Source organism: Parasteatoda tepidariorum, chromosome 6 (genome assembly GCF_982258835.1).
Source record: "Parasteatoda tepidariorum strain Cologne lab strain chromosome 6, Ptep-v5.0, whole genome shotgun sequence".
NCBI classification, from domain to species: Eukaryota; Metazoa; Arthropoda; class Arachnida; order Araneae; family Theridiidae; genus Parasteatoda; species Parasteatoda tepidariorum.
Window position 1 is genome coordinate 105316828 of NC_141760.1, and position 19968 is coordinate 105336795.

At 29.4% G+C, this 19968-nt stretch overlaps 2 protein-coding genes across 3 annotated transcripts in view; both read right to left on the reverse strand.

Moving 5' to 3' along the window:
- Window positions 1–322: 322 nt before the first annotated feature.
- Window positions 323–2062, reverse strand: LOC147808261 (uncharacterized). The gene has a single exon (XM_087166957.1). The coding sequence runs from the start codon at window positions 2060–2062 to the stop codon at window positions 323–325; it is 1740 nt and encodes a 579-aa protein (XP_087023083.1).
- Window positions 2063–12134: 10072 nt separating this feature from the next.
- The window catches only part of LOC107445269 (protein transport protein Sec24D), a 34931-nt gene continuing 27097 nt past the window's right edge, over window positions 12135–19968 (reverse strand). For both annotated transcript variants that reach the window (XM_087166335.1, XM_087166336.1), the window contains exons 18-21: window positions 19255–19342; window positions 17862–17965; window positions 16078–16167; window positions 12135–15237 (exon numbers count right to left, since the gene is read on the reverse strand). In XM_087166335.1, the coding sequence (XP_087022461.1) occupies window positions 15100–15237; window positions 16078–16167; window positions 17862–17965; window positions 19255–19342 (420 nt within the window). In that variant the 3' untranslated portion in view covers window positions 12135–15099. The remainder of the gene's footprint in view (window positions 15238–16077; window positions 16168–17861; window positions 17966–19254; window positions 19343–19968) is intronic.

Below are 19968 nucleotides of genomic sequence, written 5' to 3' on the forward strand. Positions count from 1 at the left end.
ATTTTTGGATATTTTAACGTGAATCAAGTGTTCTGTATATTAAAAAAACTATTTTTTCTTCGGGAAATAGCGAATAATAGCTAATAAACGGATAAATTTCGGATAATTTTCATTTATTTATTTATTTTAATTTATATTTTTTTTTAAACTTCTTTTCAATATTTTAAAGCGAATACAGTATTCTATATGTGAAAAGAATTATTTTTCTTTGTGACCGAGCGAATAATGACTGAAAAAGGGACAAAAGTCGTATGAGGAGACGCGCACACATCACACCCCGAAACTCCCTATAATATATATATATATTTTTTTTTTTTTTTTTTTAAATTACGCCCGCCATTGTCTTCTCAGACATAAGGCGTCTTGCAGTCCAATACAATACTGAAGTAGCTCCAGAAGGTGAGAGGGCACAAAAGTCATCAGAGGAACGAATGTCAAGAAGAGAGGGGCAATCTAATAAATGCTCCCCAGTCATTGGCGAAGTGTTACAGAGCACACAAAGAGGTGAATTGACCAAGTTAATTTTAAATAAATGGGCCTGTAAGTAGTCGTGTCCGGTAATTAATCTAAGGCAAGCAACTCCCTCAGCTCTGGGAAGGAGGGAAAGGTGAGAGCGCTGCTGGTCATCAAGAAGGCTAGCCCAGGATTTTCCATAAGCTAAGTCCTTAAGAGCAGATATTGCTCTGTGCCTGCATTTGCTCTTAAGAAGCCGCCTTGCATTTCTAAGAGGAACTGGATGAGAAGATGGATGCAGTGCTGAAGCCTCTCTAGTCAACATGTCAGCCCGTTCATTTCCGTAAATGCCACAGTGGCCAGGGATCCACTGGAGGACTACCTCTCTTCCAGAACAAAGAAGAGAATCAATGCGTTGTTTACACTTAAATTCGAGTTCAGAGGGATATAAATTATATTCAGAAATGGTCTGAATAGCAGCCTGAGAATCGACAAAGATAACAATGTTTTGTTCAGATGGTTCACCAATAGCTGTAATAGCCATAAGGATTGCAAACACTTCTCCATCAAAATTATCTGCCCAAGTGTCAAGAGGTTCTCTAAGGCTGAAATATTTGGAGTAAGCACCAGCTCCAGCTCTACCAGTTAAAAAAGTGGCGGATCCATCAGTAAAAACCTGCAGCCATTGCTCGTAAGGGTATCTCTCGTGTATAGTGGCCAGAGCGATAGGATACAATTCGGTCTGGTGGATGTCCGATTTCCGAACAGGCAGTACCAAGTCGAATCTGGCAGTGACATATCTCAGAAGGCCCGTAAAAACAGGTGGCCTATAGATGCAAAGTTTGGAGTTGGAGATCTCAAAGATCTCTGCAAGTCTCCGGTACTCAAAAAGAAAGGAATGTTGAGATTTAAGTCTAGTTTGAGGAAGATGGTAGTACGGCCAAAAGTGCTCCTTTCTCAACAATCTTTCACCAAGAGAAAGGACAGCATAAGTTCGTTTGTCAGATAAATTATAAATTTCTGTCTGTAGCTGCATGGCAGAAATAGGGGTTGAGATCGCAGAACCAGTGATGAGCCTTAGTGCTTTGTTTTGAATCAAATCGAGTTTTGATAACGCACTGTCCGAGGCAGTAACAAGGATTTCTGAACCATAGTCAAATACTGGTTTAATGTAAGAAGAAAAAGTGGAAGCAAGGACACTTTGGGATGAATCCCACTTTATTCCAGCGAGACGTTTCAATAGACCAAGGCGATTTGTCACGCTATCTGCCACTTGATTTATGTATTTAGTCCAGGTCAGTCTCGTATCAAGAGTTATGCCCAAGTAGGTAGCACAATCGGTCCGACCCAGAGTACTATTTTTGTATACCAAGTTAACATTAAACTTTTTGGTACTATGGGTAAAAAGTTCAAAATTTGTCTTTTCCGGGTTAACCTTGAATTCGTTGTCCAGGGTCCAGGTTGCCAGAGCTTCTAAAGCCAAATTGAGTGTTTTCTCCAGCATAGAGATATCAGAGCCAGTAGACCAAATAACAAGGTCATCGGCATACAACAATGATTCAGTCTCTGGAACAGCATTTTTAATGGAGCTCAAAAGGTCATTTACCATAATATTAAAGAGGACAGGTTGCCTATAATATTAACCTATAATTTTCAAACTCCGCCAAAAATTAGAGTTTAATATATCGAACAATTGCACCGAAGCTTTTTTTTATAGACTAATTAGTGGGGCCACAAAGGGTCAAAATAAGTTTTGTTTACTAACCGGGAGGAGGTGTTTTAAGCTAAGCATTCGCAGGGCAGGAACGTGAAGCATGGCGCAGTTGGTATAGCTGTGTGGCGTTGTAGATTTGTTGTCCCGGGGCCATGGGTTCGAAATCCTGTGAGAGCTGACGCTCAATTTTTTTCTTTTTTTTATATAATTTTTTTAAATATATTTTTTGATATTTTAACGTGAATCAAGTGTTCTGTATATTAAAAAAACTGTTTTTTCTTCGGGAAATAGCGAGTAATAGCTAATAAACGGAAAAATTTCTGATAATTTTCATTTATTTATTTATTTTAATTTATATTTATTTTTTAACTTCTTTTCAATATTTTAAAGCGAATAAAGTATTCTATATGTGAAAAGAATTATTTTTCTTTGTGAAGGAGCGAATAATGACTGAAAAAGGGACAAAAGTCGTTTGAGGAGGCGCGCACACATGACACCCCGAAACTCCCTATAATATTAACCTATAAATTTAAAACTCCGCCAAAAATTAGAGTTTAATATATCGAACAATTGCACCGAAGCTTTTTTTTATAGACTAATTAGTGGGGCCACAAAGGGACAAAATAAGTTTTGTTTACTAACCGGGAGGAGGTGTTTTAAGCTAAGCATTCGCAGGGTAAGAATGTGAAGCATGGCGCAGTTGGTATAGCTGTGTGGCGTTGTAGATTTGTTGTCCCGGGGCCATGGGTTCGAAATCCTGAGAGAACCGACACTCATTTTTTTTCTTTTTTTTATATAATTTTTTTAAATATATTTTTTGATATTTTAACGTGAAACAAGTGTTCTGTACATTAAAAAAACTATTTTTTCTTCGGGAAATAGCGAGTAATAGCTAATAAACGGAAAAATTTCGGATAATTTTCATTTATTTATTTATTTTAATTTATATTTATTTTTTAACTTCTTTTCAATATTTTAAAGCGAATAAAGTATTCTATATGTGAAAAGAATTATTTTTCTTGGTGAAGGAGCGAATAATGACTGAAAAAGGAACAAAAGTCGTATGAGGAGGCGCGCACACATCACACCCCGAAACTCCCTATAATATTAACCTGTAAATTTCAAACTCCGCCCAAAATTAGAGTTTAATATATCGAACAATTGCACCGAAGCTTTTTTTTATAGACTAATCAGTGGGGCCACAAAGGGCCAAAATAAGTTTTGTTTACTAACCGGGAGGAGGTGTTTTAAGCTAAACATTCGCAGGGTAGGAAAGTGAAGCATGGCGCAGTTGGTATAGCTGTGTGGCGTTGTAGATTTGTTGTCCCGGGGCCATGGGTTCGAAATCCTGAGAGAGCCGACACTCAATTTTTTCTTTTTTTTATATAATTTTTTTAAATATATTTTTTGATATTTTAACGTGAAACAAGTGTTCTGTATATTAAAAAAACTATTTTTTCTTCGGGAAATAGCGAATAATAGCTAATAAACGGATAAATTTCGGATAATTTTCATTTATTTATTTATTTTAATTGATATTTTTTTTAAACTTCTTTTCAATATTTTAAAGCGGATAAAGTATTCTATTTGTGAAAAGAATTATTTTTCTTTGTGAAGGAGCGAATAATGACTGAAAAAGGGACAAAAGTCGTATCAGGAGGCGCGCTCACATCACACCCCGAAACTCCCTATAATATTAACCTATAAATTTCAAACTCCGCCCAAAATTAAAGTTTAATATATCGAACAATTGCACCGAAGCTTTTTTTTATAGACTAATTAGTGGGGCCACAAAGGGCCAAAATAAGTTTTGTTTACTAACCGGGAGGAGGTGTTTTAAGCTAAACATTCGCAGGGTAGGAATGTGAAGCATGGCGCAGTTGGTATAGCTGTGTGGCATTGTAGATTTGTAGTCCCGGGGCCATGGGTTCGAAATCCTGAGAGGGCCGACACTCACTTTTTTTCTTTCTTTTATATAATTTTTTTAAATATATTTTTTGATATTTTAACGTGAATCAAGTGTTCTGTATATTAAAAAAACTATTTTTTCTTCGGGAAATAGCGAATAATAGCTAATAAACGGATAAATTTCGGATAATTTTCATTTATTTATTTATTTCAATTTATATTTTTTTTTAAACTTCTTTTCAATATTTTAAAGCGAATAAAGTATTCTATATGTGAAAAGAATTATTTTTCTTTGTGAAGGAGCGAATAATGACTGAAAAAGGGACAAAAGTCGTATGAGGAGGTGCTCACACATCACACCCCGTAACTCCCTATAATATTAACCAATAAATTTCAAACTCCGCCCAAAATTAGAGTTTAATATATAGAACAATTGCACGCAGGCCCAGACTGGCCAGTAGGCAGACCGGGCAAATGCCCGGTGGGCCGGTCTGGCCTGAGGGCCGGTTGGGCTGAGCCACCAGGGCAAAAATATTTTTTTATACATTGCTTGAATTTAAAATAATATTGTGCAGATAATAATAATATTAAATAACATACGTATGATACATGTATTAATAATGATTTAATATACAGGGTGATTCTGACCATGCGTGCCACCCATTTTTTTCGAGAATGGAGCAAATGATCAGTTTGAAATAAAAAAAAATCTGATACCTAAATCGACCCCAAGGAATTCAATAGTGATATTGTTTATTCCCGGAAGTACCGGAATTTGAACACAATTTTGATTTTTTAACAGGAAACCTATATCTTATTTGGCTGGAGAGGGTTCTCGAGAAAAAGTAACTTTTACTTGAAATTGTTTTTTATATTTCTTACTGTTCTCAAGATAATAGATACGAAAAAAATCTGATTATTTACTTCAATTCATCATTTTTTAAAAAAATAATTAACTTGAATTATCAAAATCGCTTCAATTTTCATAAAACATGGAAAGAAAAGCACGAATGTTTTTTAATGAAATTATAAGACATTATGACGAAATTTTTTTTTTTTAGTGAATATGTCAAAATCTATTTAATATGTATTTTTTTCTTATCTATTATCGTGAAAATAGTAAGAGATATTAAAAAATATTTTAAGTAAAAGTTATTTCTTTTCAAAATCTCTCTCCAATGATGCCAAATAAGATATAGGTTTCAATTAAAAAAAATCAAAGTTGTGTTCAAATTCCGGTACTTCCGGCTACTTGCGGGAATTAACAATATCACTATTGAAAAGATTTTGGAACTTGTTGTTCTTCTTAGCAAATATGATAATACTTTGAAAGACCATTTGAAAGATTGTATTGAGAGCTTCATGAGTCTCAATACAATCTTCATGAGTCTCATGACAAAAAACTTCATAAGTCACAAAAGAGCAAAGGCAGAAAGTCTTTTTTTTAACGTTTCTTTCCAAATCCATCATTAATAAAATTATTCAATCAATTGAACAACTTATAACACAGAATATTAGTATGGAAGTGCAAGCAGCTGGTATGTTTTCTTTACAAGTGGATACAACACAGGATATTTCATGCTAAGATCAATGCTCAATTATAGTACGATATGTGAAGACGATCGTGTATATGAAAGACTTCTTGCTGTCGTAGAGTGTAAATCTTCAACTGGATAAAATATGTTTTTTTAGTGGATTCAGTTTTAAAGTCTTGTAATATAGATATAACAAAGTGCATCGGTAATTCAACTGACGGGGCTGCAAATATGCAAGGTGAATATAAAGGATTTTCTTCATGGCTTTCCAAAGAGTACCCTGGTCATATTCATGTGTGGTGTTATGCACATGTCCTAAATTTAGTTTTAGGAGATACCACGAATGCACTAATTGAAAGTGCATCGTTTTCAGCCTACTAAATAGCGTCGCAGTATTTTCCTGTGAATCACACCAACTCATGAACATCTGGGAACAAAGTAACGAGCACGGAAATAAAAAAAAGTTTCGCAACTATTGGAGAAACCCGTTGGTGGTTCAAAGATTCTGCATTAAAGAAAATTTTTGGTTCATTTTTATTACTGTAAAGCCGTTATATGTCACATTGATTACAAGTTTAGAAACTTTACAACAAAATTATTCTCATCAATATTTTAATTAACTACACTGCTCTCCCAATATTTGCAAACCTCCGGTTATTTAGACATCTTAAAAGCTTTTGGAATGGTATCACAAACGTGCTCAGAACTACAAAAAATAGAGAGAGATTTTAAAGGTGTACAAAAATTCGCAGACGATTAAATTATTCGCGCAAATAAAAAATTTGAATGAACTGAAATAGAAATTCAAACAAAGTTTCCAAAAAAAGATTGAAGAAAGGAAAATTGATGCCGGGTGAGACAGCGTCGAATGAAACATTTCTTGATGATGAAGCCACTGCATTTAAGATAAACGCCCATAACATTATTTTCAGCACAGTTGTAGCGTCAATGGAACGCTGTTTCCCTCAAATGGAAAATTGTACTCCGATTTTTTTTTATCTAGATCCGAAACGTTTCCCTGAAATATGTCTTAACAAGCTTCAATATGGCGAACTAAATGTGTTAAGCAAACTCTTGCTAAAATTTGACGAAACAGCTATAAGTGAAAATTTGCGGATTGAACTAAAAATTTTAGCTTTACATTGGGAAAAACTGAAAAATACAGACATAGAAGATTATAAAATAATCAGAGAAGATCATTCAAATGAAGATAAAAACGACTTTACTTTGGAAACGGAAGAAGTAAGTCTAAAATGTGAGACACGCAGTGCGTGCAAAAAATGTGTTATTTGTTGCTACAAGATATTACAGAGATTCAATTTATTGACCAATTCTTACAATTTAATTTATCTATCATTAAAATTTTTATTAACATTGTCAATAAGTCAGGTGACTTGTGAAAGGTGGCATTCTCCACATTAAAAGTAATTAAAAATCGAATGAGGAGTATTTTATCTTTGGATAAATTGAATGCTCTCATGGTGTTGGCAATGGAAAAAGATCTATTAATGAAATTAGATAGCGGCGACATAATCGATAAAGTGGCAGAAAATAGTGAGCTTCTTTAAAAGTCATTAAATTAAATTTTAATTTAATGACTTTTGAAGAAGCATTGAATCTATTTTTAAAAAAATGCATTTATGAATATTTCATGTATGTGTAATATAATAAATACTATTTTTTATTTACTCTTCATCTTTCACCTTCTTTTTGATTTTATCAACCTACATTTCCTCATAAGAACCATGTATTTTAAACTGAAATATATTCTGTAAAGGCTTATTAAGAAATTTTTATCTACTTTCTTTCTTCGATAAATTAACTTACGTTCATGAGAATTTATTAGTAAAAAATGCCTAAAAATGATGCATTAGGAGCCGGGCCGATATTTCTAAAATGCCCGGGCCGATCTTAGATCCCAGTCCGGGCCTGATTGCACGGTAGCTTTTTTTTATAGACTAATTAGTGGGGCCACAAAGGGCCAAAATAAGTTTTGTTTACTAATAGGGAGGAGGTGTTTTAAGCTAAACATTCGGAGGGTAGGAATGTGAAGCATGGCGCAGTTGGTATAGCTGTGTGGCATTGTAGATTTGTTGTCCCGGGGCCATGGGTTCGAAATCCTGAGAGGGCCGACACTCAATTTCCTTCTTTTTTTTATATAAGTTTTTCAAATATAATTTTTGATATTTTAACGTGAATCAAGTGTTCTATATATTAAAAAAACTGCTTTTTTTCGGGAAATAGCGAATAATAGCTAATAAACGGATAAATTTCGGATAATATTCATTTATTTATTTATTTTAATTTATATTTTTTTTTAAACTTCTTTTCAATATTTTAAAGCGAATAAAGTATTCTATATGAGAAAACAATTATTTTTCTTTGTGAAGGAGCGATTAATGACTGAAAAAGGGACAAAAGTCGTATCCGGAGGCGCGCACACATCACACCCCGAAACTCCCTATGCTTCACATTCGCATTCCTCGCCATGCTTCACATTCGCAGGGTAGGAATGTGAAGCATGGCGCAGTTGGTGTAGCTGTGTGGCATTGTAGATTTGTTTTCCCGGAGCCATGGGTTCGAAATCCTGAGAGGGCCGACACTCAACTTTTTTCTTTTTTTTATATAATTTTTTTAAATATATTTTTTGATATTTTAACGTGAATCAAGTGTTCTGTATATTAAAAAAACTATTTTTTCTTCGGGAAATAGCGAATAATAGCTAATAAACGGAAAAATTTCGGATAATTTTCATTTATTTATTTATTTTAAGTTATATTTATTTTTTAACTTCTTTTCAATATTTTAAAGCGAATAAAGTATTCTATATGTGAAAAGAATTATTTTTCTTTGTGAAGGAGCGAATAATACTGAAAAAGGGACAAAAGTCGTATGAGGAGGCACGCACACATCACACCCCGTAACTCCCTAAAATATTAACCTATAAATTTCAAACTCCGCCCAAAATTAAAGTTTAATATATCGAACAATTGCACTGAAGCTTTTTTTAATAGACTAATTAGTGGGGCCACAAAGGGTCAAAATAAGTTTTGTTTACTAACCGGGAGGAGGTGTTTTAAGCTAAATATTCGCAGGGTAGGAATGTGAAGCATGGCGCAGTTGGTATAGCTGTGTGGCATTGTAGATTTGTTGTCCCGGGGCCATGAGTTCGAAATCCTGAGAGGGCCGACACTCAATTTTTTTCTTTTTTTTTTATATAATTCTTTTAAATACAGTGATCTCTCACTTATGCACCACCTCTTTTATGCACCTTTTTCATTTATACGACGATTTTTATAGGTCCCAGAACATTAGATAAGAAAATAATGATAAACATCCTTCGTTTATGCGTCGCTCTAAATATAAATTTTTCACTTATGCACCGAAATTTAAAGCTAACATTTTAATTTTTTTATCCTTTAAGTATTTTTTTTCTTTAAAAAAAAGGTTTTAAATTAAAAATGAAGCAAATAAACAATCCTTATTACAGATAAAAAGAAATATGCAGTTAGATCCTATTGAATTTTCTTCCCCCTATGACCGTCTCATTTTTGCTGTTTCTGGAAAGACATTCTTTCTACAATTTAAGGACACCTGGAATATGAAAGAGACCGCTATCACTTACTTGCAGTCAGATGGGCATCATGAGTAAATAAAAGGAGGTGGTCCTTTTTGGTAACAGTAGTAATCGAACAACTTATTGAGCAGCATATTATGACGTCAAGTACTTTTCTTAGAAATTTATCATGTGATGTTTCATCCCCTCTCAAAAAACTCAATTTGTTTGTGAATTTTTTTTCTCAATTTAACTGTTCATTTATATCTAACTTGTGGAAGATGAGAACGTGATGGATGATGCTGACGAGGATGATAAAGTTCCTCCAAATCACACAGCAGTATTAGGAGCTTTAGACACTATTATTGACTATTTACAATTTAATTTTGCTTCTAAAACTCCCTTGTCCCTTTTATATGAACTGGAAAAAACCGTTTTTGAATAACGTCGGCAAAAACAAATACAAACCTGTATTAAGATTATTTTGTAAGAAAATAAATTGTCTTTAGGTATGTTAAATTTTTTCTTTGTATAATTATAGTAAATACCAAAACAGTATAAATATTAACATTTTATCTTTAGAAACAAATTTAGTCATACTGTCACTGCAATTTACATTGCGTTTTAGAATTTTGAAGTTTTTCACTTATGCGTCTCTTTCACTTCTGCGCTTTTTTCTGTTGGCCCCTTACACCGGTGCATAAGTGAGAGTTCACTGTATATTTTTGATATTTTAACGTGAATCAAGTGTTCTGTATATTAAAAAAACTATTTTTTCTTCGGGAAATAGCGAATAATAGCAAATAAACGGAAAAATTTCGGATAATTTTCATTTATTTATTTATTTTAATTTATATTTATTTTTTAACTTCTTTTCAATATTTTAAAACGAATAAAGTATTCTATATGTGAAAAGAATTATTTTTTTTGTGAAGGAGCGAATAATGACTGAAAAAGGGACAAAAGTCGTATCAGGAGGCGCGCACACATCACACCCCGTAACTCCCTCTAATATTAACCTATAAATTTCAAACTCCGCCCTAAATTACAGTTTAATATATCGAACAATTGTACCGAAGCATTTATTTATAGACTAATTAGTGAGCCCACAAAGGGCCAAAATAAGTTTTGTTTACTAATCGGGAGGAGGTGTTTTAAGCCAAATATTCGCAGGATTGGCATGAGAAGCGTGGCGCAGTTGGTAAAGTGGTGTGGTAAGTTAGATTTGTAGTCCCGGAAGCCCTGGGTACGAAACACTGCGAGGGTCGACTTTCAAACTAGTATTCTAATTTTTTTCAATATTATTTTTTCAATATATTTTTCTGTATTTTAAAGGGAATAATGTGTTCTGTATACAAAAATATCTATTTTTTCTTTGGAAAATAGCGAATAATAGCAAATAAACAGAAAAATTTCGGCTAATTTTAACTTAATAATTTATTTTATTTTATACTTTTTTTTAAACTTCTTTTTCAATATTTTAAAGCGAATAAAGTATTTTATACGCGAAAAGAATTATTTTTCTTTGTTAAAGAGCGAATGATGACTGAAAAAGGGACAAAAGTCGTATCAGAAGGCACGCGCACATCTCACCCCGTAACTCCCTATAATATTAACCTATAAATTTCAAACTCCGCCCAAAATTAGAGTTTAATATATCGAACAATTGTACCGAAGCATTTTTTTATAGACTAATTAGTGGGCCCACAAAGAGCCAAAATAAGTTTTGTTTACTAACCGGGAGGAGGTGTCTTAAGCCAAATATTCGCAGGCTTGGCATGTGAAGCGTCGCGCACTTGGTAAAACTGTGTGGCAAGTTAGACTTGTTTTCCCGAGTGCCATGGGTTCTAAACCCTGCGAGGGTAGACATTCAAGTTTTTTCTTTTTTTTTTTATATTATTTTTTTAAATATATTTTGTGATATTTTAACGTGAATCAAGTGTTCTGCATGTAAAAAAAACTTTTCTTTCTTTGGGAATAGCGAATAAATTTCGGATAATTTTTATTATTATTTTTTTAAATTTATATTATTTTTTTAACTTCTTTTCAGTATTTTAAAGCGAATAAAGTATTCTGTATGTGAAAAGAACTATTTTTATCTGTTAAAGAGCGATAATGGCTGAAAAAGGGACAGAAGTCTTATCAGGAGGCACGCGCACATCACACTCCGTAACTCCTTATAATATTAACCTATAAATTTCATACTCCGCCCAAATTTAGAGTTTAATGTATCGAACAATTGTACCGAAGGATTTTTTTATAGACCAATTAGTGGGCCCTCAATGGGCCAAAATAAGTTTTGTTTACAAACCGGGAAGTGTTTTAAGCCAAATATTCGCAGGGTTGGCATGTGAAGCGTGGCGCAGCTGGTAAAGCTGTCGGCAAGCTAGATTTGCAATTGCGGAGGCCCTGGGTACGAAACCCTGTGTGGGTCGACTTTCAAACTTTTTTTTATTATTTTTTTAACATATTTTTCGGTATTTTAAAGTGAATAATGTGTTCTGTATAAAAAAATATATATTTTTCTTTGCGAAATAGCGAATAATAGCTAACAAACGGTAAAATTTCGGCAAATTTTTACTTATATAGCTTTTTTTATTTTATACTTTTTTTTAAAACTTCTTTTTCAATATTTTAAAGCGAATAAACTGTTCTATATGTGAAAAGAATTATGTTTCTATGTTTCTTTGTAGTCTTCATCTGACTTACTATTTTTTTTTTTTGGCTCGGCTTTTTTTTATGATTGTTTGCGGTAATTTACCACCAGCTACAGAAACTGCCCCTGCACTGGCCGCATGACAATGCTTCCACTTTAATTAGTTTCTAATCTTTATTCTTTTTTGATCGTTAGGTTGCTATTTCTAGTAGTACTTCTCACAAGGCGATATTTAATATGCCATTTAGTATGTTATTTTGTGTTAATGCGACTATATATATATAGTCGAACAATGAAACAGGAGAGTATAAATTTTCAAAATAATTTCTTTTTATTCTTTCAAAAATAGGTAAGACATACACTGCACAATTTATAAAAGATCAAATGCATTTTTTAAATGGTCAAATAGGGATGCCAATTTCTAAACATTTATTGTTTCATAATTGACCTCAATAGCATTTTAACTTTTTTAATGAAATTATTTAAAATTTCTGTTTATTATAATTATTTTAATTTTCAAAAATTCATTTTCCCAAGAAAAATTATTTAAACTACTTTAAAGTTAAAAAAAAAGAAGAAAGAAAATGGATCAGTAATGTTTTAAATGCAGAAATGTAAACATTGAGGGGTGATAAATCCAAAAACAAAGCAAAGTTGATGTTTCTATTTTTTTCAATGCCATAAAGCAATTTATACACAAAAATCCCTGCAATTTCCAAGTGATACTTACCAAAAAAAATCTATAACCTATGTTCGAATTTATAATTACATTTGACATCCCAAAATAAAGCATAACTCTTTGTAACATACAAAAATAAAACTGAATACAAAACACAAGTACAATAAAAATTCAATACAATTTTAATCCTCTAACAGCATTTTTTAAACAAATGCAAATTTTAAATTTCAACAAGAATTAAATATCAAAAAGGAATTTTTAAATTTTTTTTTTACATTTTTTTTTTAAAAATGGAATATGTATATACAAAATAGTACACATGTATTTACAAATAATAAATTTTAAAAATCAAAAGTTTAACATTTCCTATCACCTTTAGAGTTAGAAAAAATTCCAAAGCAATTTCAAGAAATAAATTATTCAAATACAAAATCTTCCTATTGAAAAGAACTCAAGAACTCGCTTAACTTAATTATAAGAAAAAAGGAATGTGTAATATTTTTTAAGAAAAGATAATCAGGGTGTGTAGCCAGATTTTTCAACAAAATATAAACACCTTTTAAGTACTTTTTAAGCACTGAAAAAATATTTTTAAGCACTTTCCAAAAAAAAGTCATAACTAGGATCTGTGCATTAATAAAAAAAAAAATTTCTATCGTTTAAAGTTCTTAATTTATAAACATATAATTCAGAATTATTTTGATCATAATAAAATAATTAGTTTCCGATAAATATTGCAGAGAAAATTGTGAAAATCAGTCATTTTTTGTAATTTTGAACGAAATTCGACACAACGAAGAAATAATGTCTTTTTAAAAGATAAAAAATTCAGCACTTTTTACGAACCTCGAATAAAAAAAGCACCTTTAAGGGCTTTTAAAAAACGTAAATCAAATATAAGCACCTTTAAGCACTTTTTAAAAACGCTATGCACCCTGATAATAGAATAAACCATTGAACATGAGTCCTTTCCAATGGTTTGAGACTGAGCACTATCATTTTGCTTAACAATGTAGAGGATGCTTGTGCATATTAATAATCATAAATTTGTTGTAAATTTTTAATTTTAGACAAGAGGTTATAAAATGTTTATTAATTTATAAATTTTGTGGATTTATTAGTTTCTCCTTGATTTCGAGGTCAAAATTTTTATTTCATTATAACATTTAATCTTGACATATTGATTTAAAAAAAAAGATAACTACAACAGCATTAATACCTTTCAATTATTCATATTTGTTTGCTTATTTTAATTTCATGAAGAAAAAAAAAGAAATTTAGTAAAAGATTGATTAAATAATCAGTCAACATATTGATTTCAAAACAAGATATTTTACAGAAATCTAAGAACATAAAAAAAATCCAGGAGCTTATCCATGAAAAGCATTTATTAATTAGACAAGAGTACAAAATGACAGCAAATATTTCCTTATGATTTTTCAACAAAAAAAGATTAAATATTTATAGAAATAATCTTTATATCACAATAAGTTCAAAGTCCATTGAATTAGCATAGTTTCTAATATTCACAAAATGACTTTACTAGAGTAAGAATCATTTTGACAAAAACGAAATTAGGTATCGTAAGCCTCAATACAGTGTAAAAAATATTAAACATTTCAGTTATCTTTTTGAGAAATAGGATTTTAGTTTGAATATTCAGTTTTGTATAGTAAAAAAAATTTGATATGAATATTAAAAATAATTATCAAACTAAGTCAGCATTTAGCTGTGTGAAAGTTATTTCATGAAAACATTTTAACTGTGGTCAAAGTGAAAAAATATGTGTGTGTGTGTTTTTCTTAAATATTGAATTTCTATATTGTGCATTTTTGTAAAATAAATTAATAATGTAACAATCTACAAGATTTCAACAATACAAGATGTACAAGGTTTTTTTAATAATTTTTTTAATCAATACTGATTTTTATAACATCATAATAAAATAATATATACCATAAATATTGTCCTATTTGCAGCTTACTGATAAACAAAGACATTTTAACAAAGTAAAACACTTTTTACATTTGTATATTTCATTTTTAATTTATTTGCCAACAGTCCCATAAATTTTCAGTCCCATAAATTCATTCTTTAGAATTCAACGATAATACTTTAAATAATATGAAATATACAAATCTAATTGATACAATATATAAGTTTTGTATAACAATTCCTTTATTCATTCAAAAAATAGGCAGTTAAAATTCTCTCCAAACATTTAGGAAACTAAATAAAAGTCTTCATATATAGCGATTCTCCCATTCATTTAAAAAATAGACAGTTAAAACTCTTTCCCAATTTTAAGAAACTAAATAAAAATCTTCAGAATTATTTTCTATTCTGAAGAATAATTAAACAGACAAATATATTTCTTTACCCTAAAACCACAAAATCTCTTTCATACCAAATTAAATTCAATACTTTAAATTTTTAATTAAAAAAATTTTTTTTAAAAAAACATCGACAAATTAGAACATACACTAATAAAACTTTCACAAGCAACATTTCCAAGTAAACATCAAAAAGCTTTAAAAAAAACTGCCAGTTTTTTATATATATTAAAATGTTTGTTTAACAGCGGATAGAAATCACTCCTCATTGATTTTTGGAAATTTCTCGATACAAGTGGCACAAGAAATCAACATAAGATGGACTACCATCAACTCCTCTGTCTTCCACTAAAAATTGCCGAAATACAACTTCAAGTTTATCTCCTTGGACCATGATAGTAAGCTGAAAAATAAATGTATATCTTATTAAATTAAAAGAAATTTCAAGCTTATCTACTTGAATCATGATAGTAAACTGACAAATAAATGTATATCTTAATTAATGATTTAAGCTTATCTACTTGAATCATGATACTAAGCTGACAAATAAATGAATATATTAGTTAGTTAAAAACAACTTCAAGATTATCTACTTGAATCATGATAGTAAGTTGAAAAATAAATGAATATTTAAGATTCTGTCATTTAAAATTATTATAGTATAAAATTTTTAAAAGTTGTGTACATTAAAATTCAAACATTTTTACATCATTGTTAAATAAAATTATAAAGAAGAGAAAATAATTTAAACAACAATTATTTTCCTACAAGGATTTCACTTTAGATAAATAAATTTTAAAAATGTGTGCAAAACTTGTTGATGTTGCTTCAGTTTCAGAGATATGGCAGAAAAAAGTTTACACAAAAACCTTCTACTCTCCTCACTAGGGCCATACTTTAAAAATTGCAGTTTTCCAAATTTTGATGGTCATGAAACCAAATTCATAAAAGAAGGGTGCGTTTATTCCGAGAAAATATGTTTTAGTATGGTTTATTATTTTAAAATATCATCTGCTCAAATTTAGGGTCCTGGACCCATAAAGTAATTACATCATCAAGGTTCTGCTGTTTATAGACATTGCAATTTTAAGCTACACAAGATTTTAATTGCAAGTAACTAATTTTTTTGCTACTCTTTATGCTTTTACTGGATCGAAAAAAAAGCTGGTTTAAAAATAATAAATAAAAAATTAATAAAAGTTAACAAAAAAAATGTCTAGAATAAAATAGAATAATAACATACCCTCATGTACCATTGGCGATTTTCTTCAATCTCTTCGATGACTTGGCGAACCTTTTTTGATAAAGGTGTATTAAGCTCTGGTAAAGAAGTCTACCGGAAAAAAGAGAGAAACTTTTAGCATTAATAAAATCTTTTATTTAATAATTGGCATATTAAGAAGAATCTTCTAATTATTTTAACTCATTTTAGAAATTACAAAAAATTACAAATACAGTTTAAATGAAATACTACTGTGGCAACTAAGACATTGTAGGAATAAAAACTCAGAAACAATATCAAAAATAAGATGGTTGGCATAAGCATTTATGTGAAAAATGTAATTGTATTAATATCAAAATATCTTTTTAGGAACTTCCATAATTAGGTCCATAACTAGTGCTTGTCCTTAGAGCTCCCATTCCATCAGCCTTTCAATGGGTCAATAAAATGAGTACCAGGTTAAGTATTTGGCTGACCACCCCACCAAATCAACAGAGTCTGCTCCCCAGAGTTCAGCCTCAAAAAAATTGATAAGGGCACAGTAGGCTTTGGCTTTCCTTGAGCTGTTACACCAATGAGTTTTGTTGAAACCTCAATAATTTCAGGTGTTTTTTTTTAAATTACTTAATAAAAAACCAACATAAGAAGATATAAAAAGGGACTTTAACACATCATATATTAAAACAGATACAAAACATTTCATAACAAAAACATTTTTTAAAAGTTTTATATTATCAATTAATAAATTTTTTGACCTAACAAAGTAATTCCATACATATGCTATCAATTTGATAGTTACAGTAATAATAAATCTTTTTTACAATTACAAGATCTAAGCTATTAATATTTAATTTGATTAAATGCAAATAGAAAAAAAAACAATTAAAATAAACTTGTAATAGTATAGATATTTAATTTCTATGAAAACTAGTTATTATTATTTTTTGTAACTCTAAAAGAAGAATTAAAAGCCTTCTGCATTGCATTTTCTTTGAAACACAAAGTGAAAATCACGAATTAAGAGAGCTAGCTAATAGTTTTTTTTTCAATTGATTTTTTTGATTATGACTGTCATATGAAACTGAGTGTCGGTTGAATGTTTAGTAGTGAAAATTAATGCATTTTCTCACAGTTTTCCCATGAAAACTCTCAATGGCTGTAACTATCATATTTTTTTCCTGTTTCCAGTGCGAATGACAGAATGTTACATTTTTTTCAAAGAATTACTGAATTAACAAAAAAATGCATTACCATACTTTGTACTAATAATGTTTCCTTTTTTTTAAAAAAATTAAAAAGTGCAAGACAGCTATAGTCCTCACTTGCTTACATGTCGCCAAAAACTCAGACAGTTATAGCCATCATTTTGCAGCAACCTCTTAAACTTGTTTTATTCCAATGAAAATGAACCACATACAAACAGAAATAATGTGCGATTTTATCTAAAATCTTATTAGATTCAAATGTTAAAAAAAATGCACTCTTAACAAAAAGCTGTTAGGAGAATAATATTTATCAGTTTAGATTAACGATATTCATTTATTTTTAAAATATAAAAAAAATTTATACAATAAAATGCTTTTTCTTACCTTTTGTTTGTCAATCAGATTTGTGCATTGAACCCTTAGAACATTTTGCAACAAAATTAAACTTATTTTAACAAAAGGCTGTCAGATGAATGATATTCATTAGTTTAGATAAATGATATTAATTAGTTTAGATTAATGATATTCATTAGTTTAGATTAATGATACTTATTTATTTATAAAATATAAAAAAAATATACAATAAAATGATTTCATTACCTTTTGTTTGTCAATTAGATTTGTGCTTTGAACCCCTAGAACATTTTGCAACCAATCCGGACTTATTGCTTGTCCTATCCACAGGAACATATAAATACCATTTTCTAAAAATAGAAATTAAATTATTAATTTTAAATCACATATAAGTTTATAGATGCAAAAAATTACATTATCATTATATCATAATTAGTTATTAATCAAATTATTATTATTAATAATTATTAATCAAATATTATAAATCATTATTATTTAATTATTATTACATTATTATTTAATTATTATTCCATTATTATTTAATTATTATTACATTATTATTTATTAAATTATTATAACCATTATTATTAATCCTTCATAGAAGCAAAAAATTACAAAAAACTATTCAATTAAGAAAGAAAATAACTTAATGACTAAGAGCGATTTGTTCTACAATAATTAAACAATACATTTCAAAGTAACAATAATTCAACAAGAAAGAAACACAAATGCTGCTTTACAGCAGCATAATTAGATAAAATACATGAAGATAAAATACAAAATCACTTAATCATTAAATTTTCAGAATTTAAATGTCATTCTACAGTTTGAAAACCGTTTCACCTAAATTACTGACAAATAAATTTACAAAGACGGTGACCCTGCTTACAATTGTTACATAAGCAACATAAGTAACTCGAAAATAATGTTTTTTACTGCAAAATTTTCTAAACCTAACTGATTTCAAAACCTTATTGATTTGCAGAAATTTTAAACTTTTTAACTTTAAATCTAGATTAAACTAAGTTCATATAAGCTGCTCACAATCACTCAGGAAAAAAAAAATCCTCCGACTTTTCCAGACTGATTTTACTCACTTTTGCAATTGATGACAATTACATAATTATTCGATTTTCAGTTTTTTTTTATACATGTAAACAAAGTATGTATAATACTTTCACTTTACTTTATCTAGAAGTGGTAAAATAAACGATTTCTTTTTTAAATTATACAAAAATAAACAGATTAAACAAATTACAAGAATTCAGACTTGACTCAGAAAGAATTCAAAACAATATACACTTTTTTTTTAACTTTATTCTTCTGCAATGTATGACAAATTTTTTAAATAGTAATTTTTATTAATGTAAGAAACAATTGTTGTCAGTTAGTAAAAAATATCTATAGTTAAGTAATGTTTTGTTTTCTTTATAATGAAGACAAACATTTTTGATTGTGCACTGTTTTTAAAAAATGTTAAATAATTTTTTTGCTTAAACTTTCTTCTTAAAACTGATACATTATTTTTAAAATTCTTAAAATATAAATTAATAAGGTGAAAAAAAAACTTTTTAAAAGTGTTTATTGATTAAAAAAAAGAAAGTAAACAAAAAAACTATACATTAAAGAATAGCTTTACCCAACAAATACGCTCCATTGTCATGTAACTTTTCAATTGAACATCTGATTGGATTAGGAGAATCATCCCCATCAGGATTAACTTCATGCTAAAATGATAACAAATACTATAAGTATTTTCTTGCTATTTCATTTAAAAATAAATAAATAAGCTTTTAGATTAACTATACACTTAAAATAAAATGAGAAAATAGTTTTTAAGATACATTTTTTAAACATTTAAATAATAAAAAAACTGTAAAATTTTACAATTACAGACAACATAAATATTTCACTCATAGGCAGTAATTTAATTAAAATGTGTATTAAAAAATAAATACTATTATCTATTAGTTTTTAAATAAATGTACTAATGTTAATTTCTTTAATGCTGTTTTAATGCAATGCTTATATTATAATTCTTAAAACCATAAATCTAAGAACTAAGAATAACAATTATTGCTTAAATAAGAAATATAAAAATCATGTCTAACTTATACACCTTGAAAACAAGTATTCAAAATTTTCGTATATGAATATTTCTTCTTGTAAATGAATTTTTCTTTCTTTTTAAATCTTCTTAATTTTTAATAATTAAATAAAATTGCAATTAATTTAAAAAATTAATTCAATGATAAAATTAGCTATATTTCAGTCAGCTTATGCATCAGCAGATTTTTTTTATGATGAAAAATTTTTCTTTTGAAATTTTTTAGAAAAGTTTTGGCATTTGACT